At 36.5% G+C, this 22,888-nt stretch overlaps 1 protein-coding gene across 14 annotated transcripts in view; it reads left to right on the top strand.

Moving 5' to 3' along the window:
* HELZ (helicase with zinc finger) overlaps positions 1–22,888 on the top strand; it is a 134,265-nt gene that overhangs the window by 14,676 nt on the left and 96,701 nt on the right. For all 14 annotated transcript variants that reach the window (XM_025046979.1, XM_025046975.1, XM_025046977.1 and 11 more), the window contains 5 exons: positions 3,905–4,132; positions 6,338–6,374; positions 16,411–16,535; positions 18,210–18,266; positions 22,199–22,250. In XM_025046979.1, the coding sequence (XP_024902747.1) occupies positions 3,923–4,132; positions 6,338–6,374; positions 16,411–16,535; positions 18,210–18,266; positions 22,199–22,250 (481 nt within the window). In that variant the 5' untranslated portion in view covers positions 3,905–3,922. The remainder of the gene's footprint in view (positions 1–3,904; positions 4,133–6,337; positions 6,375–16,410; positions 16,536–18,209; positions 18,267–22,198; positions 22,251–22,888) is intronic.

Raw genomic sequence — 22,888 nt, 5'->3', positions numbered from 1 at the left:
AAGTGTATCGGGCTGCTGGCCTTGTACAGGAGTAGTTCTAGATCTCTATGTATTTTCTTTCTTTTTTTCCCAAGTTTTTTTAAACAAACTCTGGCCAGTTTTATTAAGAAAAAATTTGCATGATTTTCTTTTCACCAGTCTGTTTGTTCTGGCATGCTTTTAATGTTACCAGAATCACCTGGATTAGTGATGGCCAGGGTGCACACTCTAGTATTTTCCACACACTCTCCCCAATTTAATATTATTGCCATTGTAGTGATGGACACAGTCTTGGCCAACATGGCGTAGTACTCACTTCAGATTTCCTCAAGGCTGAGCAGTTGTTGGATAGGATGGCCAGTTTGGCTTTGCCTTCTCTGATCATTTTCAGAGTCTGCTTGTACACCAGCATGTACTTGCCATTTTTCATAACAAGTTGGAGCCTAGAGTTGATTGACTCCAGTGACCTTTTCATCCTTGTGGCCACCATCTTCCTGTCTTAGGTGTGGGATGGCCCCCATCACAAGAGCAGCTGCCAAATTGGCCAGCGAGTGAGCAAGGCTTTCACCATGTGTTTTGTATAGTCCATTTTAGCATGGCCTCAGACATTGTCTCACTCTGACTTTGGCAGTTTTTATTTTACATTTGAGGAAGCACTTTAACTTCTTCAGAAGGAGTATGTGTCACAAGGTCATACTGCTTTCTGAAAAACAGTTGAACAGAGACCTGCCTTGTACTGAGATCCACACTACAGCAAAGTATTCCTAGTGAGATTCAGGTAGGTCTTAGAAACTAATTATCAGGACCTGATTACCAAAGATAATTATGGGAGAAATCTTCTGAGGTAGACATCTGAGCCTAATGTATCAGAGACTTAATCTCTATAGTCAATTCCCACCAAAGCTCCTGAAATGAATGGTTCTGCCTCTAATCTCTACTTATATATTAATGTTACTGAGATCTCCTTGGCTAATACGTTTGGTGACTGACGTTGACAGTAGTCTTTGTGATCTCCGCTCTTAGCCAGTTTTAGGGGTTGGCTCATCTTTCAGTGACATACAGAAGCACTTATTTCTCCAGTGGCTATTCTTGCATAATCATTATCAGTTTATTGAGATGGAGACAAAAGGTAAAGATATTTCCTCCGTCAAGTGGATAAAGTAGTTATGCAGAGTGATATTTTATTTTCTATAATAAAACATTGTTGAAATCGGTAAAGTGGTTTCCACTTTGTATAAATTGACAATTTGGAATTTTAGGAAAGTAATAATAGCTAACACCTACTGAGCATTACTGTGTGCCAGGCATTCTTTTAAGTACTTTATGCATATTATTTCATTTAATCCTTAAAATAACCATAGGAGATAGGTTTTGGTTGTCTTCTTACCATTTTAGAGATGAGCCAGTTGAGATAACTTGAGATTAAGTTCAACAAACCATAAAGGCTCCCTTTTTTTGAACTTTGGCTCTGAGTCTGTGTTCTGGATCAATGTGTTGCATCCTCTTCTTAGGAAGAATTTAGCTTGCGTATTATCAGTTTTTTCTTTCTACTTCTTTTTGTAATATTTTCTAGATGTGGGCTGGGAGTTTTATAGATAAGATTTGCTAATTCTAGGGCCTTTGATATTCGTGGATTTATCCATCCACTGTTGTTGTTATCATCGGGCAGGCAAATACTATACACTTGTCTCTATCAGTAGTTCTCAAGCAGGAAGGACTTTACCTCCCAGGGGACATTTGCTAATATCTGGAGACATGTTTAGTTGTCACAAATCGGGAGACATGCTACTGGTACCTAGTGAGTAGAGGCCAAGGATGCTGCTAAACATCTTACAATGCACAGGACAGATCCCCACAGCAAAGAATTATTCAGTCCAAAATGTCAATAGCATTAACTCCGGTCTGTATAATTAGTGGTTATCTTGTAATGCCATTCTTATGTCTAATGGGAAAAGTCATTGCAGTAATATAGAAATCATTTTTGATTTTTGTTTGATAATTTATTTCACTCAGATTAACGCATGTTAGTATATGGGGCATAAATACCTCTGTAACTGATATATTTAAGTTCTTTTAAACCGAAGTAAGAATTATAGCTCACTGAAGGAAAGCTGAGAAAGTTTAAAGGGAGGAAGCCATGTAAAGACTAAAAATACAATATTCTAAATATTTGTTGGATTATTTTGTGAATAACACAATTAGACTTTATTTTTTATGTTGAAAATGTTAATTTGTTAAATGTAAACATTTAAAATATCCTATAAATTTAAAAACATGTTTTGGTATTTTTTTAATAAAAAATTTCAAAGTGAGAAAAGTAGAGAATATTACATTGTACCCCATGCATATACTACCCATATTTAACAAATGCTAACAAATACCGAAGTCCTTTTTGAATTCTTCCTCGTCCTATTTCTTTGATATTTCTACTTTTTTGACGATACACCAAGAATCTCCAAAGTCGAGGGGGCCTAAACCTCTTCTAATGTCTGTCATCATGCTTTACTCACTGCCACTGTCTTTTGTCTGACCATCAGCAACTTTCTCCCCTCACCTTTCACTGCAATATATAGGCATCTGCAGAACAGCCAGGAGAGGGCAGAGCCAGGTTGTCGTCAAAGCTAGTGGAGAGGGCGGGCAGGAGTGTATGGGTAAGCTGGAGAGAGGTAGGAGGGACAGGTAAGTAAGCTGGGGCCATTCGGTAAGGTGGAAGGTAGGGAAGAGCAGGAGGGTGACTACGGTGGGAACAGGCAAGAAAAGCAGCCTCGATGCTTGACAGAGCTTGTGACAAGAGGTTACGTCAGCAAGAGAGACCCTCTGAAGCAGTGTTGTGATTGCCAGGTCAGAGGATTTTAAGGCCTTCTCTGCCCAGGTTTGCTGCTCCCTGCTGTCCTGAGCGCTGTAGCTAGGGAGAGGCCGCCCTTCAATTCTGTGTCTCACTTGGACTAGTTTATTTGTCTTTTACTAGTGGTAATGGTTGCTTCTCACCAGTTCTTCACAGGACTTATATATGATAGGTTTCTGCTTTATTTAAAAACTTTCTGTGGTGTCCATTGCGTATGGAATAAAGCCCTCACTTCTTGTGGCATTTGAGGTCTTTCCTAGCTCCTCTCCCTCCTCCTCTCTAACAGGACAGCTGGAGTCTGTCGCGTACTTTCTTTTGGTGATTTCGCTTGAACTCTTCTCTCTGAAAAGCTTGCCTGTGCTCTCCCTATCATCTCTGTGTGGTGAACTTCTTTTCACTTTTGAGGCCAGCTCATGCCTTTTGGCAGACGGAATGTCTTTCTTGTAATTGTTCATTTGTGCTCTGCCTCTCTTGCTAGAATATGAGTTTCTTAAAAGCACTGATGACACGCTCCATCTTTGATTTCAGTGCTGCCAGCACATGGTCTGGCCTCGGGACATGTTTGCTGAATTAAATTAATAGGCAGTTCAAACTTGCGTTTTAGCCACTTTTCTGTATTGGTGGGAAAATTCCTACATGGTATATAGGTTTTGATTTTCTGCAATCAGTCACAGAATTACAAGACTGAAATTGGGAGGTTTGAATATGAAACATTTCCACACCTTCTGGTTAAAAAGAATAAAAGGAAGCCTTTATGGTTTGTTGTACTTGACAATATTCAAAGTCATGTTTCATTTATAAATTTGTCTCATTTATAAATTGGATGTTTTGTTGGTATGATCCTGACTTACAGGTGACATTTTGCTTGGATCTTATACTAAAGACTTCATAAGATATAAAAGAGAAGTATAGATTTTGTAGCATCAATAGCTGCTGCTCAGCTGTGACCTTGATCAAAAGGCTGGTTGCGAGTAACTATTCAGATAGATAATTAAGCTAACTGCAATAGGAATGGGGTTAGAATTTATAATTAATAAGTTTTGAAATCTTTTCTTACTTGTTCTTTCTCTCTGTCTTCAGGATTTTTGTCCCTGAGTCATGGAAGACAGAAGAGCTGAGAAGTCATGTGAACAAGCGTGTGAATCACTCAAGAGGCAGGACTATGAAATGGCCCTCAAGCACTGCACAGAGGCCCTTCTTTCTCTTGGCCAGTACTCCATGGCCGACTTCACAGGGCCATGTCCACTGGAGATAGAAAGCATCAAAATTGAGAGTCTTCTTTATAGAATTGCCTCATTTTTGCAGCTGGTGAGTAAACTGTTGATAAGCCAATGCGAAACCATGTAAAATGGTCCATTTCATTGACTGGGGACTATTCCTGGTCACTCCCTCTATAAATCACCTAATTCTGGGCTGAGGAGATGAGTGAAGTGGCTGTTGATGGCAAGCAACTGTGTTTTTAAGCCTTGAAAATTGTACTATTACATAGCCTTTTGGACTATTTGTTTGACACTTTTTTTTAGTGCATATTATGTGCTAGATAACTGTTTTAGGTGGTTGGTATACATTGGTAAAAAAGAAGAAGATCCCTTTTTTATGGCACTTTTTCTAGGGGGGACAGATAATAAACAATAGACATCGTAAATAAGTACTTTAGATTGTTAGAAAGTAACAGTCTGCATGAAAAAAAGGTAGAACAGAGCAAGGGAGATTGGGGTTACAGGGTTAGGGTTGCAGTTTTAAATTGGTTGGTCAAGGTAGGCCTCATCGATGAGGTGATATGAAGGAGGTAAGGGAGTGAGCCCTGTTGAAATCTGGAGGAAGAGCATTACAGGCAGAGGAAATCAGTGCAAAGGCCCTGAGGCAGAAGCATGCCTGCCATGTTTGAGGAACAGCTAGGAGGCCAGTGTGCTGGAGTAAAGTGCATGAGGGGGAGAAGGTCACGGGGCTAGATCCTGTGGGGCATCTCGGGTCACAGTAAGGACTGGTTTTTATTCTGCTTGAGGTGGGAAGTGAAGCTATTGTGGGATTTTGAGCAGAGGTGTGGCATGATCTTATTTAACAGGAATTCTTTGGCTTTTGTGTCGAGAATAATTTATAAAGGGGTAAGAATAGATGCAGGGAGACTAGTTTGGAGGCTTTTGGAATAATCCAGGCCAGAGATGACAGTGGCGCAGAACAAAACGGAAGCAGGGGAGCTAGCGAGAAGTGGTTTGGTTCTGGTTCTAATTTCAAGGTAGAACCAGTAAGATTTTTTAATATATTGAATGCAGGGAGTGAGACATACAGAGCGGTCACAGGTTACTTACTTTGATATGTTTTTGTCTGAGCAATTTGAAGAATGGAATTTCTTTTGACTAAGATGAGAAGGCTGTACATGAGCAGCAGGCTCTGTGGGGGGAGAGGTCGTTTTGGACACGGTGAGTTTGAGATGTCTCTTAGATATCCTGCCGCAGGTGTTATGTACGTAGTCATTTATGCAGGAGTTTGGGAGAGAAGTCTGGGCTAAAGACACTAAGTTTAGAGTCTTGGCTCATAGCTGTTATATAAAGTCTTGGGCCTAGGGGCACATCACCAAGGAGTGAGTGTAGGAAGAGAACAGGAGATCAAGGGCTTAGTCTTGTGGCTCTACAGTTTTTGGAGGTTGGCGAGAAGAAGTGGAACCAACAAAGCAACCTGAAAGAGCAACCTGAGGTAAAGGAAAACCAAGAGTAAGGTGTCGTGGTAGCTGAGTGAAGAAAGCGCATTCAGCGAGGGAATGTTCAGCAGTGTCAGTTGTCGTTCCCTGGAGTGGAGCGTGAATGTCCAATTAAAGAGAGTTTAAGAGAATCAGAGGAAAGGAATTTACATACATGAGTACAGACAATTCTTGAGGAGTTTTGCCCCAAAGAGGCACCAAAAAATGAAATGGTAGCTGGTGGGGGAAGTGAAGTCAAGAGAATGATGTTTTTAGATGGGCAGTAATAACAGTATGTTTGTTTATAGGACTGAACCGATAGAAAGCAAAAAGTTAACGATGTTGGGGAATCAGAGGAGGCTTGCAGGAGCGACATTTTTCCGTAGGCCGGAGATCTGCACGAGTGGTAGGCTAGGCCTTAGTGGTGAATGTGGACAACTTGTCTGGTAACAGGTGGAGGCAGAGAGTGTGCTGGGAAGCAGGTAGATGCGATGCTGACGCTCTGTGGAAATTCTCTCAGGGCTTTAGTTTTCTCAGTCAAGCCATCAGCTGAGAACGAGAACAGGGGCCCAGGAGGTTCTGGCGATTTGAGGTTAGGGAAGGTGAGGAGTAGGAGTGTGAGTGAAAGGACTAGGTAGGGAAGCAGACGATGGTGTTTGTCTGTAGAGTATTGTGTAATTCTCAGAGAGCACAGGAGTTAGCTTTGCTCTGTGAATATTAAATTTGCAACATTAACAATCAAACTTTAAAACAAAGCTGAGCTTCTTTTTGATAAAATATCTGTTTTAAGCAGCCCTTGAACTACTTAATTTTATCTTGTACCTTTTATTTTGCAGAAAAACTATGGGCAAGCTGATGAAGACTGTAGGCACGGTATGTGTAAAAATGGGACTCTTTTCTGATTTGAAGATTTTGAATTATTTAATTGAGCACTGTTTAAGATTTCATTTTTTATATGCTAATTTCAAAAGTGATTCTAATATTTAAACCCCCCCCCCACCTTTCTGTGGTGACTCGTGACTAATGTGGATGACAACTTTCCTGCTATGATGGGTGTACATTGTTTCTAGTCACAAGTGTTGACATTCCTGTCACTCCTTTGGGAACATGGATGGCGTCTTTTTATAGTTTCTGTGAGTATTTTCAGTCAATAAGAGTGAAATTTTAAGAATATATATATACACATTGATTAAAACATTAAGCTTGGATAAATTGAAGGACTGGGCTTATTCCTTCTAAAATGTTTTTTCCCTCCCTCCACTGGAAGATTCTCCGTAGAGAGAAGAGACTGGCTAGAATGTTCTTTAGTGCTTTTTCCTGTTTTCTTTTGGGCAGGAAATTGATTAAAAGGATTCTTGCTCTTTGGGTACATACATTATCACATGCTCTTGGTGGGGTTTTTTGCATACCTCAGTGATTTGAATAATATAATGTTTCATTTATCTAGAATTTTGGGGGTGCTGAGGTGTTTAACAGAAGTTAATTTTTTTTCTATTTACTCCTTTGTATTAAAACTTTTAAATGTACGTATTAACTATTTTTGTTGTAAACCTTGCAAAACTATCTTACGAACTCCTGTGGCGTATTGGACATAGTTTAACCATTCATTAAAGATTCAGCGATCCTTTTGTGACCCTTTCCTCATGTTAGTTTATACTTTGGGAGTTAATTGGAATTTGAGAGATACTTACAGTCTTCCTTTAACAAAATTCCTACTATCTATGAGCGTTTAAAAATTACCAACAAGTCAAATAGTAATGTCAGATAACATTGAGGAATATGAAGGAGGGAATCGTTTTTCCTTCTTCCCCCTCCTGAAGAAATCATTGTTACTAGTTTGTGGTATCTTCTGTGCCTTTCTCTATAGTGATAAACACAGATACTTATAATACACCGATAGGATTTTTCCTTTAAGAGTTAAAAAAAAAGTTTATGTGATCATCACAAAGCACTTGCTTCCTTATATACCGTAGATCATAGAATCTCCCTAAGTTAATACACCTGCCCCAAACTCCTGCTTACTATTTCATAGTGTAGTTGTGCCATAATTTATTCAAAAATTTCCATACTGATGGACATTGAGGTGGTTCTGATTTTCTAGTTCATTATCATCTATCCTGTAATACATATATTCTTTCTTACTGTTGCCTTTGTTTCTGTAAGATAGTCTTAGAAGTTGGATGTCTGGGTTAAAGGAGTTTTAAAAGTCGATATCTGGGTTAAAATTATATACTTATATCCTTATATAACTTTAACAGACACTATTAGATTAGTTTCAAGTGCACATACCCACCAGCAATGTATGAGGATGCCTGCTCCCTGCCATCTCACTAACCCTAGAATTTATCAGTCGACATTTTGCCGATCTCATATGTGAGAATTGGCCCCTCTTTTTAATTTTCACTTCTTCAAGTTCTAGTGAGGTTTTTCCAGTCGTCTCATTTTGGAGACATGCAAAGTCCTGAAGGTTAAATGACTTGTGAAAAGTCACAGAAGAGTAACTGCTGTTGGTGAAGGAGCATATGAAAAATGTTGCATTTTTCTGTTAATTGTTTTACCTAGAATTTTAAAGTTAGATAACTATTTTACAACTACCACATTACCAAAATAAAAGTTTAATCAAGAAACTTGGAGGTGATGGGTATGCTTATTATTACCTGGATTGTGATGATACTAACACAAGTATATTCATATGTCCAAACTTGCAAAATTGTATACATTAGTTATATGCACTTTTTTTGGTCTACCAAATATACCTCTGTAATGTTGGGAAAAAAGTTTAACCAATGTCTAAGGTAAAGTTGTTAATGAAGTCAGTGCACCCTTGTGTTGGTGGTGTATGAAGTGGAATGTAGCTTGGTACTATGTTTATACCCTTTGGCCCCGTAATCTTATTTATGGGATACTATCCCAGTAATAATCCAAAAGAAGGAAAAAATTGCACGCAGAATGGTGTTCACTGCTGTGCTGTATGTAAAAGTGAAAAATTGGTTAGCTCCAATAAGGGAGGAGTTCATTAATTAAATTCTGTCCATTCTTTGTTAACCATTTAAGTGATAAGAACACGGAAAACACTTATTTAAATGCAAAAGCAGTGTATATAAAGTTGTTAATTTGAAATAGACATTAGGGAATCTCGGCTAAGTTTATATGTATATAGTGCTCATTGCAGAATTCTGCTATTACATGTAATTTTTCCCCAGCTTTTGGTAACGTTATTTTTATGTAAGATAAAATACCATGGTTAAGCAGTCAGTTAGTAATAAAAAGCAAGATGAAAATCTTGGCCTCTGTTAATTATTATACTGCTTCGTAATGGTGGGTGGCTGTGGAATCGCTTCTCTCTTAACGGCCCCACCAGACCTTGTTTGCGTTTTCTGTGTCTGCTCCTTCACCGTCAGCCTATCAGTTCATGTTCCTTGACTCTCAGCGTGCCTCATTGCAGCTACCCTCCCCTTCTCCACTTGCTGCTTCTGTCCTGATGTGGCTTTCTCTGGCAAGGTGAGGAAATCAGGCAGTCTTTGTCATGGAATTCAAAACAAACTTTTTATTATGAAAAATTTCAAACATGCAGGAAAGTAGAGGAAATAGTGTAATAAACATTGATATTCTCAAAACTTAAATTGTAATATTTTACTATATTTATTTTTTCTGAAATATTTAAAAATCATTACAGACATCATGATATTTATCCCTGGATACTTCAGTATGCAGCTCTAAAAAATAAGGCTATACCTACCTAACCACAGTATTATTATCAACCAAATGAAATGGATAATGACTCCCTAATATTATCTGAAACCCAGTCCATAATCAGATTTACCTGGTTGTTCCCACAGTGTTTTTTATGGCTGATTTGTTCAAAGCAGGAACTAATGAGAGTCATAAAATTCTAAAGTTGGAATTGTACTTCAATGAGAGGAGATAGGCTCTGAGTTGAGGACTCAAAAGCCATCTTGAAAATAAACTATAGACTTTAAGTTCATGGAATTTAGTTCTCCATGTCGTGTTCTGGATAATGAGGTCGCCAGACTGGTGACCACCGGATAGTAAGGTGGTCGAGTCTGATTCCATTATCTGAACATAAGTTGTGTTTGACATAACAGGACAACTTTCATGAAATAATGATATTTTTTCTGTCTTTCAAATATTCATTATATAGGAACCTTACACTTTTTACACTAATAAAATGGAATGAGGTAAGTGGGGAAAGTGAAATCAAAAGAAAATTTTGGCAACTAAAACAGTATTGTGCTACACGTACTATGTAGGACCAACTCAATCATCATAAATATCATTAAGTATTTTCGTAAAGCTGCAAGACTTTTAAACCCTAGCTGAGTGTGTCATTAATTTAAAAAAATCGTCATTACGAAGGAGTGTGGGGCATCATTGACATTTATTGTAATATTTGCCCTATGGAGTAACCTGCACCCCCTATTGAATAGAAATTGTGTTAAAGAAAAGCGAATTGATATGTGACTGATTGAACTTCTCCACTTTCCCTGGGGGAAAAAGTGGCATCTTTACCCACCTTTCTTCTCGGAAGAGTTTTGATTAAAAACTCTTATGATAATTAACTTTTTTTTTTTTTTGAAGACTACATAGTTTAGAGGGGTAACTATTCAGAATTATCTCTGCAACAGGCCCTCTGAAATACGTTATTTTATTTAATCATATTGTAATATTTCAGTTTTACACATGAATAAACAGGCTTTTTGAGATTAAGGATTTTTTCTTAAGAGCAAGGAGCCAGTCCAGAGGGGAACTGTGGTTTTGAAGTGAAGTGTTTCTCATCTGAAAGGCTGTGCTCCTTCTCTTTATCCTAAACTACTGCCTGTGTATTCTTTAGGGTTTCGCAGACATTGTTCTGTTTGGCATACTAAACTTGGGAAAAAAGGCAAAAGGATATTCTAGAAATGAAAAAACGGAGGCTCAGGATCACTTGGATAATCATTAATGGAGGGGGGACAAGAATTTGGGTCTTCAAGCCTGTAGTCCATCCACTGATTTTTCTGTTCACCAGACTTTTAAAGTCAGGATGCATTCCAATAACATTTAATTAATTTTTCTTTAGATCTGGTTGCATTAACTATTTTTTTAAAAAAAATTTCATGTGTACGAACTTTATCCAATAGGAATTTTAAAAACTTTTCATTTTGAAATATAGATTTACAGGAAGTTGCAAAGATAGTACAGAGGGATCTCATGTACCTTTCCCCCCACTGGTTACATCTTATATAACTATAGTACATTAGCAAAACCTGGAAATTGACTGTGATACGATTATATATAAATCGATGTCATTTTATCATGTGTAGATTTGTGTAACCACCAACACAGTCAAGATATAGAATTGTTGTCCCATGTCCATGAAGATCTCCCTTGTTCTGCTGCCACCCGATATAGTCACACTCTCCACCCTCCCCTCCACCATCTCTAATCCCTGGCCACCATTGGTCTGTTCTCCATCTCTAGAGTTCTGTCATTTTGAAAATATTCCATAATGGAATAATACTGTATGTGACCTTTTTAGATGGCTTTTTTCCTCACTGTGTATTTGAGACCCATCCAAGTTGTGTGTATCAATAATTCATTCCTTTTTATGGTTGAACACTATTCCATTGTATGGCTGTACCGTGGTTTTGTTCTCCACCAGGAACTTAAGGGTATGGCATGGGATCTTTGACTCTTCATTTCCTCGTAAGGTTTATTAACTTTTAAATAAAGGTCTTATATTTATATTTAAGTCGATAAGAATAAAAAAATTAAATCGTAGGCTACTAATTTTGGGACCGAATATAAATTAGAGAAGTGAGTGTTTACGTTTGAGGGCTGTTATCCTTTAAAGATGCAAACTCTCTTTTGTATGAATAGATGTTTAACATGGTTGTGTGACTGTTCTAGATTTCTAATTTATGCACGGTATCAGCAATAGTCACGAGTGACATTTTTAAATTGTATTTCATGTTGTTTTATGACTCATGGGATAAATATTTGTTAGCATTAATTTTATATTAACTGAAACTATATTTATATACAGGAGATTTAAAATGCCTTATAAAATCTCAGTAAATACCGTACCAAAGGAGAACCGAAATTAAGATTATCTTGAACGTATGAAAACACAGCTCTCGTCTTTCGGACAAAGAAAATAGAAGAGTAGCAAAATGTCAGAGTTTTTCTCAGTAAGCAAATTTTTGGGGAAAAAGTAAGCAAATTAACCGTGGAAACAATGAAGCAAGGGAGTGCCTAGCAGAGGATTTGAAAAAAATTTTGTTTTATCCACAATCAGGATTTCCTTTGAGTGTTTACAATAGAGATGAAGATGAAATGGAAATGATGGGAGTGGAAGAGTTTTAAGATAAAAAATATAGTTACGTTGATTTTGTTTTAAATAGAAAAAGCTTAATCCAGCTATTGAACGGTTAACAGAGGAAGTTTTGAAGGCTCTGCAAGCCCACGTCCCCTCCCCAGTGCACATGCAGTGCAGAACAGGCTACTTTGGAAAATATTATTTTAACAGTGCCTTAAGTAAGAAGTTTATTCAAGCATGTAGATGATGGAATAACCTTTTATGATGTTCTGGGAACCAGGTTTCAGGTTTGTTTTTATGCTTAATTGCATTGTCAGCTTTTTACTGTGTATAATTATTTTATATTTGTATAGAAATAAGGAAGCAGAGAGACAGTAAACGAATTAGCTCTAAAATTTAAACTGGAACATTGAAAATAAACCGGGAGAAACCACCTATGTTTCTGTAGTATGAAAACATCCAGAAGGAAGGCGTCCAAGCTTCTTTACAATGAACTGTCGTTGAAGGAAAGAGCACTTCCAAAAATATGCAATAACATCTTCACCCATTGTGCACCTGAGGAGGCTGTAAAGGAGATCACAAAGATTTTTGTGACCAGATTAAGGACTGAATGTTGAAAGGAGCAAGGTAGCAGAGATTGTGTGTGTGTGTGTGTGTGTGTGTGTGTGTGTGTGTGTGTGTGTGTGTGTGTGTATTAGAATATTTAAAACTGGAGATGAAATATTTAGAAGAGGTCTCCGTGATAGATAACATTGAATACTGTTATGGCTTTTCATATTCCCAAGGCATTTTATAAAGGAAACATTTTATCTTCAAAAGACCTTGGTAGGCAGGGCATAAATGCCACAAAAGCTGCAGCCCACATGTCCAAAAGCGTTAATTTGTTACAATTGGAAAAGAGAGGGCAAGAGAAAAGGGTTGAGGCAGAGGAAAAGAATGTTGGGGAAAAAACCTAATTTGGCAAAATGAATGGACACTGGTGAGAGATTTGCTACATTGTTCTAACTTTGGATTATGTTATACTTTATGATACTTGTAACAAATAGACAATAATCTCTGGTTAATGATTTGACATAGAGTTATGTTTGGAGTCTGTTTATATACCACTCCCCCCAACCCAAATATCTTTTTGGAAAATAAGTTTATCGTCAAAAATGAAATGGCTGATATTTAGGAAAAGGATTTATTTACAAATTATAAATTTATTTTATACATAAAAATAATTCATTTTCATTTTTGATTCAGTTCCTGAAGTGTTGGTTCTGAGAGTGAAATTATATCCAATTAGTGAATGATTTCACTTTATTAATGACTAGAGGATTTAGTTTTTAATGATAACTAAACGTTTTCTTTTGAAAAATTTGGGAACATGCCTTGATTAGGCTAAGTTCTTCAATTAAAGATTTTAGAAAAAACTTGCTATAGTCATGCTACTGAAAAATATAGAATACTACTTAACATTTACTGCACTTTAAGCTTGTTTTAAATTAACTTTCTCATTGGAGGAAGTTCTTTACAAGTAAGGGGAATCACACTTTTTAATTGTTGATCCTCTCTTCCCTAGCCAGAGGCTATCAAACCCTAACAAGCTATTTTTGTTGGAACAGCTCCTTCCTTATGACTCACTTTCTGATTCAAACCATTCCAAGAAAGACATATTTCAAGTGTTAGAAAATATTACAGAAGCTTCAGAATGAGAAGGATAGAGACTTGACTATAGCAACGTAGCTAAGCTGTTCGGATTTCCTCCTTTGTAACTCCCAGTGGACATGAAGGAGCAATTCAGTTTGGGAACAGTTGTGTGCTCACAGTAGAATTTCGCTAAAAGTTGGTGGGAAGAGAATTTATTTGCAGGGAATTGTACCTTTTTTTGGTAATTGCTCAAGATTAGATTATATTTTAACATCATCTCCTTTGGCAAGTTCAATTATTAAAGCTGAGGCAAGTTTAATAATAACACTTTGTTTTCTTAAAGCTTTTGCAAGATGGCAAATACCATTTATCAAATCAAAGATATGTGAAAAGTGTGTGTAAAATGTGTGATACAGTACTCTTTAAACATGACCTAATCACCCGAGGTTGAAGTATTCTTTGATTTTTTTTTTTGTTCCCCCGAAATATTCTTTAGCTCTTATTAACTATAGTGCCTTAATATCCCAGTTACTAAAAAGGGACTAAGATAGTTCCTTTGCAGTTCTCAATACTGCTTTATAATTTTTAGAAGGGGACGATAACTTGCAGGGACCCCTCGTGAGGAGACTGCTAGATACTTTATGTACTTGATACAATTAATCTTTACCTCAACCTTATCAGGGTCTACTGCCGGCTCCATTGTACAGGGGAGAAAACTACTTCCAATGTAAGTAGTTCAGACCTTAGTAGCGCTGTTGTTTTTCTTCAAAGCATTTTATTCGTGTTATTTCATTTGATCCTTACAACACATTTATACAGTTTTCTATTTTACAGATGATTGCAGTGAGGGCCAGAGAGACAAAATGACTTGCCAGAAGTCATATTTGAATAGTTTTAGGAATAATAGCGCTGAGGGAGATGTGTGTTTATCGTGGAATTTTAGAAGATGCTCAAGACATTCTCAATGATGCTCTGTTGGAGTTACTCATTTTTTGGGATTATCCAGGGACAGTTGAGTGGATGAGTGATCTATAACTTGGATGGAGTGAGACAACAATTTGGCTCAAATTAAAAGTAATTGACTAAAACCTTAAATACAGAGAGAATGCAACTTTCAGTTTAGTTATCTGATTTAATAAAGGATATATATACATAAAGATTTTTTTGCCGTGTTATTTTTAATAGATAAAAATTGGAATTGTTCTGGAGCAAGGGAATAGTTAAAGAAATTGATGTATTTGCTTAATGGAACATTATATAGGCAATAATATGATAAATCCTAGCAGTCTAATAACAGAAATATTGAATGTGCCAAAAGGAAATAAACCAGAATAACAAACATATTTCTGTCAGTTATAATCATGTAAAAATTATGTAAATATTGATAAAAATTGGAAGAGAACATGAATAAATGAAAACAGTTTAGTTCAGTGGTGAGCTCATGGTGAATTTTTTATGTAGAATTTTATTAATGTTATAATGTTATTTGTATAATAGAAACATTGAGCAGTATAGCGAAAGGATATGTTCATTACAACCAAAATAAAAATATTATGAACAGACCCAATGGACTTTTTTTTTTTGTACTGTGGAGTTTATAATCTATGTAAATTTTCTTTTAATTTTCTTTTTTTTAAGTTTATTGGAATAACATTGGTTAATACAATTATATAATTTTCAGGTGTACATTATAATTTGACATCTATATATATTCTATTATGTGATTACCACTGAGAGTCCAGTTTCCTTCAGCTACCATATATTTGATCCCCTTTACCCACTTCATTTAAACTCCTTTACCCTGTCTACCTCTTCCCTCCTCCCCCACCCCCTACCATGTCTTTGAGTCTCTATTTGTCCTGTTCATTTGTTGTTTTTAGGTTTATATTCCAAAAATAAGTGATATCATGTGATTTTCAACTTTTTCAGTCTGGCTTATTTCACGTAGCGTGATTATCTCAAGGTCCATCCAAGATGTTGCAAATGGCAGTATTTCATCTCTTATGGCTGAGTAATATTCCATTGTATATATGTACCACAGATTCTTTAGCCTATCATCTATCGTAAAACACTTCGGTTGCTTCCATGTTCTGGCCACTGTGAATAGTGCTGCTATGAACATTGGTGTGCAAATATCTTTTCGGATATGGGTTTTCAAGTCTCCCAGTGGACTTTAAATATGCAGTATATTACACTGATACTTAAAAGAAACATTTCCTTGGAAATAATTAGAAAAAAATGCAATTTCCAAAGTATTTTCTTTCAAGATATTATTTTCTTGCAAATGAAGCTAAAGTGTATACAAACTAAAAATACAGTCTTTGGATTTAGCAGTAAAGAGAAGGATGCAGATTGTTTTACTAGATGAAACATTTGCAGTTGCTGTGAGAAATCTCAAAAGACATGACATAAAAGTGATTATATTCTGTATTATTAGAAACATATACTCCTTGTAATTGTATAAAGCTAAATTTGCAAACACTTGCAAACAATTTGGGTAGCATTTTCAATGGCCATTTGACAATTGGGTTCTAGTTAATCATTCTGGTTTTGATACAGGCTAATTCTTAATTGCTGAAGAATATCAAGTGTTGAGATTTGCAGTTTCTATTCTTTGCATTTTAATGGCACTGGGTCTCTTGTGTCACTGTCAAAAATGTGAGAACTTCATCGAATGTATCTACAGTTTAAAAGTCCTCATGTACTCAGAAATCATAGGTTTGAGAGCTTTAGATTAATTCTTCTTCCTGTGATTTTGGTGCAGTCCTACTGGCTCTCGGCTATAGTGGATTGGATACATGCATGTCTCGGACAGAACTAAAACACTACTGCTTTCCTCTGGAACTTGAAGTTTTTTCTTTTAGCATATAAGAAGTCATGCTTGTGAGAGTGCGCTAATATAATCAAGAGAAATGTGTATTGCGTGCCACGTGGTTAATGATGGCTGTGCTTTTTTGACAGTGCTAGGAGAAGGACTTGCCAAGGGAGATGGCGCCTTTCAGGCAGTGCTTTGTTGCATGCAGCTGAAAGGAAAGCTCCAGCCTGTATCCAACATTCTTGCCAAGTCACTGACAGGAGAGTCCCTGGTACGTTGCTGAGCTCTAATTTTGAATGTCCAAAAAACGGATTCATTCACTTGACTCCTTGGGAACATTATGGGAAAAAATAATTAGTGTGCATTTTTCCTTTTACTTTATTCTCAGAAATGACAGTTCATGAATATCTTGAGATACTCATTTTTCTCCAACAACCTGATTGTAGTTTACGATAATATATATAAGAATTACAGGTACCTTTTAAAACTTTGAAAGTATAGAATAACTGGATGATTTTCTTTAAAGATGTATTTAATAGAACCTAGAGATGTTTTTGGGTTTTTAAATATTCTTGTGCATATGATATTATAAAGTGCTTAAATTCAGCCATTTATTTTATTAAATGTTTATGTTTTTCTTAACTGAGTAATAATTACTTTTGTTTCTGAAGATGGTCTACATGTAAGTCGGTATTCATGACCTCTCTGATGAAGCTATTTAATTCCATTCAGACTTCGGGTAAATTTTTTTTTGGTGTAGTATTTAATTTTCTAGAGTTTTTGTTTGTTTTGGGTTGAGATAATTCAAAGACTACTTTTTGGAACTTCGAAGTTGGCAATCTATAGAAATTGGAAGAAAAGAGATAACTTTTTTCACCAGTTGGTAACTTATAAAATTTGCTGATATTTTTTCAGGAGTATAGTGAAAAACAATGAAAGCAAGGAAGTATATATAGACTTTGCTATAAGGCAAGGAAGTATATATAGACTTTGCTATACAGCATGAATTCCCTATACTTTATTATTTTGAATTGATATAAATCATGAAAATCTGGAGCAAAGTTTTGTTTTCAAGGCAAATAACTATGTTTGGTAAAACAAAAAAGAAATTAGGAAAGTACTTGGTATACTGCTGCGTGTAATATACCCATCTCAGAGGGTAATTTAGTTCTTTTCTAAGAAATTATTATGCCCTGAATTGTTTAATTGGTTTAACATTGTTTTTTGATTTCACCAAATTCACAAATGATTATAAAAGCTAAAATGTATTATTAATATAGCAGAAGTATATAGCTCTTTAGTTCTAAGTAGATGATAAAATATTTTTTCTTTATTATTAATTCTATCTTTAAAGAACTTTCCTATGTAAATTAAATATATTACACAGTTTTATCTGTTGGGTTTTTAAACTAGGAAAAAATAATTTGCTTTTAAATCTCAAGTGAAATTTGAATTTCAGAAGAGTGAATATTTTGCATATTTTCCTTTAATAGCTTTATTAATGAGCCATCTTTAAATTGGTATCGTCGTTTTATGTGAATCTGAATCATGGGTAACTGAGTTCACCATTTTGCAAATATAAGCCCATTAGTTTTAGGGGAAAAAAGTTAAGAAGAAAAAGCTTATATTTATTTTTGTTTTCACTTATTCTGTCTTGATCTTCAGTGATTCCCATAGTGAATATTTTATTGATTTTAAACTCTTACACAAGGTGAATACAGTGTTTTAGGGCATACTGTATATTTTGTCCTGTTAACCTTTTAAACTTTTCTTACAGATGGCAAGCTTTATTATCACCATTAATGGCAGTGGGGATAGGAGATGAAGGGTTAGCATTGTTTTCTTTACAGATAAGCCTTAGAAACAGCTGAGAAATTGAATTAAGTCCCCATAGTAAAGAACTAACATACTAACTGTTTTTTCCCTTTTCCATGAACCCTTTCAGAATGGGATGGTAACAAAAGATTTGACAAGACTAAAAACACTTCTCACAGAAACGGAGGTAAGACGATTTGAGAGGGTCTCTTTGGAGAGTTTAACTCAGTCTGGCTAATAAGCATCTGTATTAAAATTTGGAACATAGGCATTGGCTGAGAAAGCAAGGCCGTGAAGGTGGGGCAGTGAAACCTCCCGACTCCGCTCTGTAACCCAGCTTGGTCCCGTCCTAGGGGCTCTGCTTCTTTTCAGGTCTCCTCTGCACCCCAGGTCTTCTGTTTCTAATTCTTGTTAGCTGTCTCTGACCAGTAAACAGAAAGATGATTGGGAAATTTTAGTGTTTAACTACACCTGGTCAGAAAATACTGTTATTAAATCTCGTCAAGGTTTTGTAAGCAACTAAAAAAGTCTGAGTTATTTTTAGGGAATGGGTTTAGGAGATGTGTATCAGGGTAAATGATGAATAAATATACGCCCTGGTAAAAAGACACATGGATAGTCCAGGGACAGCAATAGTATGGAAAAGGCCCATAGCTTTGTAAGTCTCAAATTTCTGTTCCTCATACAGGCACATGAAAATATTTTTATTTAGAGGTCTCACTTTAAAAATAACCATTTTGGTCAGCTTTTATCGTAAATGGAAGCCCATGTAAAGTGATCGATTGATTGGCTTATTTATTCAAAAATTGGCACCCACTATGTGCTAGTAGGTACAATGCTTCATCCTTGGGGTACAGCACTGACCAAGACACCCAGAGTCCTTGTCCTCTGGGAGGTTAAAGTCTTGAGAAAGATATGGACAACAAATAAATTAGGTATAATTCACATTGAGGTAAGTGGTATGAGAGGAAAGAATAAGCTTTCTGTTATCCAAAGATAACTGAGATTGGGTGGGCGGTTAAGCAGGGCCGTAAGGGTTGAGAAGGCGCTGGAGTCATGGAGAGTGAAATGGAAGTTGCTCCAGGTAGGCGGAGAGGGTGAGCGGAGACCCCAGGCGTAAACCTTGACCTCTAGTAGATTACGTTCCCATTTCAAATCTATAATATAACACCAACAAATAAGTAAGCAAAGATAGTCATCATGAATTACATAAGCTGGATAAAGATACACTGTTTGCTCCAGTAGTATAGGTTTTTTTTTTTAAATTGTCATTTTATTTGGCTTCTGTTATCTTACCTTGAATTAACCAAGAATCAGGAAGCTCTAGTTAAGTTCAGAGCCATTTCCTTTCTTGTGTTCATGTGTCTTGTTAATTTCTAAGGAGTAAAGGAAGTGTTTTAGACTTTTAAAATGAGAATGTAAAATAAGATAACCTTTCATTTTACGATTTTTGGCTTTGTTCTCTTTTTATTGCCTTAATTGAATTACCACCTCTACTTCTGATAATCACACCCAAATGTGTGTGTGTGTGTGTATACAATTTTATTTTTTATATTTATAATTCTTTTACATATAAGGCCACAAATATCACTGTATTTTTAGAAGAAGCGATTTAGTTTTGTTTATAATTTATTTTCTGTATAACCAGAGTAGTATTTTTGGTTAAAAATCCATCTAGTAAAAGCTAACAAACAATGCCACAACCCTTATTTATTATTGCATATGACATATTTAAAAACAGTGAGAATTTGTCATTTAAAAGTTGGGTTGAGCTGTTGTTTAACTTGCAACCGCTGGTGGATGAGGATGAAGATATGAAACTAAAGACTAGCTAATGAAAACGAAAACAATACATATTCTTCAGTAAAATTTAAAATATCAAAAGTCAATAGATTTGATTGTGAATTTATAGGAATTCTAGCAATATGAAATTTAGCTGCTTTCCTTGAAGGCGTTAGTTAAGACCGAAGATCGTAAGCTAATTGATATTGCCATTCCATCTTGAGTCTGGGGTCTGAGCATATAAAAAGGGTGTTTAAAAAAACAAACACACACAATATCTTGGAACCTAAGAGTCACAGTGGCCAAATACTCAGCCCTCAGTCCAGGCTGAGTGTCTCATTTTTATCAGCTCTTCTGATGAGGATGTGCTGTTCACCAGGCGCTACCAGACTCAGAGCTGCAGCGTCAGCACAGGCCTACTCTGCATTTGCAGATCATCGCAGATGCTGACTCGTGAAACACACCATGTATTTTTCCTTTCTAATAATTATAAATGCTTTAGCCTTCATACTATGACCGAAACATTTTGTTCCCATTTTTTGGAATATTTGATAAATTAATTTTGATAAAATTTTTAGAGGGGATATTTTAAATTCATACTTGAATTCAAATTTTAGCTTTTGTGTTTATACATTCTGTGTACCTGGAATCATATTTTAAGGGCTAGTGTGGGACTGTGGCACTTAGAGCTTGCTTGTACAATTTAAAGAGATCTCCTAATGTATCTTGTGAGCACAGAATTACAACTAATTTGTTAGCTTATGTATTCTTATGTTCAGTCCTCATTTTACGAAAAGAGTGGATTGTCTTAAAAAACTTATTAGTAAGTCATTTGAACATCAGAGAAATTTTCTGGTAGAAGGAGTTATTATAGTAATTTTTTTCCACCCCAACCTAAAAAGTCCAATTTAATCAACAACATATAAATTATAGTGATATTATTGTTATGTGCAATTAGCATTTATGACATTTTTTCTATGGTACAAGACATTCCATATTTCACCTTGGGATACTGTTTCTTCCTGATTCAGTTTAGCATTTAGTGTGCACCTGTGCTCTTCAAGGTTCTGTAGGTTTTGGAAAGCTGAGATTCCTATAAAACAGTCTGATGAGGCAGTCTGAGATGCACATAGCTAATGTAGCCACAGGGCAGCCTGTGGTTAGTGCTGTAATGGAAGTACAGGCAGGGAAATGAGAGATTAACACTCTGTGGGGAAACCAGGGAGGTTTAAAGGTTGGATGGGGGCGGGCAGCTGAGTAAAGACCCAGAGGTGATTTGGTACAGGGTAAGATTGGCAGTCAGTTGGTTTAGGGGAAGATGAGACAAGTAGTAACGAAGGCCTTACTTAGGACCGTGGCAGTGGGAGTAGAGAGCACAGATATGATGGATGTTCTAGACCTACTTGGGCAGGATTTGGATGATACTCAAAGCAGGACAGAGAGGGAGAGTTCAAGATGGCGTTCAGAATTTCAGTCTGGCTCTCTTTGAGAAAGAGGAATCTGTTAACTTGAGGTAAGGAGCACTGAAGGAGGATGAGATTTGGGGTAAAGTTGGACATATTGTGTTTGAAGTGCTTAGGTGATCCATCTGGTTTACTGAATACCCATTATATATAACAGATTTTCTGTGAGGGGCAGGACTGCGGAAGGGCAGTTGCAGGCTGTTGACAGTGGGTCTGTACATGGCTGACGGTGATCCAGCATGTAAAATGCTATGGAATAGTTAACAGAAAGTGCTGTGGCTGGCACTCAGTTGGAATCGGGGGTGTGGAGTGTTAAGTTAGAGCTAAAGGGACAGATTAGGGATTTATGTGCACCGAGGGAGTCGCGTAAACCAGTAGTCAGAGCGACTGGGGCTCCCGCCACGGTCTCCTTGTGGGAGAAGGGCTCATCCCAGAGTGAGGGGGACTTGGTAAGATGTGCTCCCTGGCCCCGAAGTGGTGGCACTGCACTTGGTACAGGAGGAGAGGCACCTTGCTAGCCGGCTCTTCTCTAGGTATTAAGAGGAGAGTGAAATGAATAAATGGATGGAAGATGCTACTCTGTGGGGTTCAGGACTGGAGACTTAGATGTCTTTTCCTTTACCAGCAGGTAGTTTTTATGCAGGAAATCTCTATCAATTTCCTTAATGAGGGCCTAACAAATACTTCTTTTCCATATTTAAATGTAGTTTAACATAAAGCAAATAGCAAAAAATATCATTTGAAATACTAATGTTTACTAAAAATTTCTAAATATTCAAACTCAGCCTTTAAAAAAATGTTGAAAATGTCTAAGTTTAATTCAACATCAACTAGATATTTATTATAAAATTATCTTTCATTTGAAAAATTGCAGACAGCAACTGGTAACGTCCTGTCTAGATATCACATGGAAGACTTAGAAGAGGGTAAGTACCAAACTGTAACTTCTGGTACCTATGATTTTGGGCATTGCTTTTTTATTAATTGATTATTGGGAAGAAATTTACTGAGTTACAGTACATATAAGTGGAGGTGTAGGTGAGAATATAAAAATTTAATTTTAAGAAATAGGTGTAGATGAAAGCAATTTTTTCACTGGCTCCTTTTCATAGAATAATGGAATAATGGAGGTAGTAGATAACTCCAGAGGCCATCTATTTTATTTTCTTGCCTCCATGTAGTTCTAAATTTAAAACTCATTCTTGGCAATCTCTACAGGGAGGCCTTTTCTCCTCTCTCTCTACCCCAGGCCAGTACAATATTACTTTTTGGCAGTTCTGATCTGTAAACTGAATTATTGCTGCCACCGTTAAAATCCATGATCTCCTTATATCTTGCCAGAGGAAAGGGAAGAGAGACCAGCGTTCATTCAGTGCTTGCTGGATACTGTGTACTGCGGTAGTGGCTGTCACAAAAATAAGTATTGACTTCTTAGAGCCCTTCTCCATCTTTTTGATGGGTGATGAAACATATTTATTAAGGTTCAGAAATTTTCCCAGCCACAAAGCTAGTAAGGGATAAAAGATAACTTTAAACTCTATCTGGCTGAATATCTTTTTTTTTT

The sequence above is a fragment of the Pteropus alecto genome, unplaced genomic scaffold (genome assembly GCF_000325575.1).
Source record: "Pteropus alecto unplaced genomic scaffold, ASM32557v1 scaffold134, whole genome shotgun sequence".
Lineage (NCBI taxonomy): Eukaryota > Metazoa > Chordata > Mammalia > Chiroptera > Pteropodidae > Pteropus > Pteropus alecto.
The sequence above is the reverse complement of the archived record's forward strand: the minus strand, read 5'-3'. Positions and strand labels throughout refer to the sequence as shown.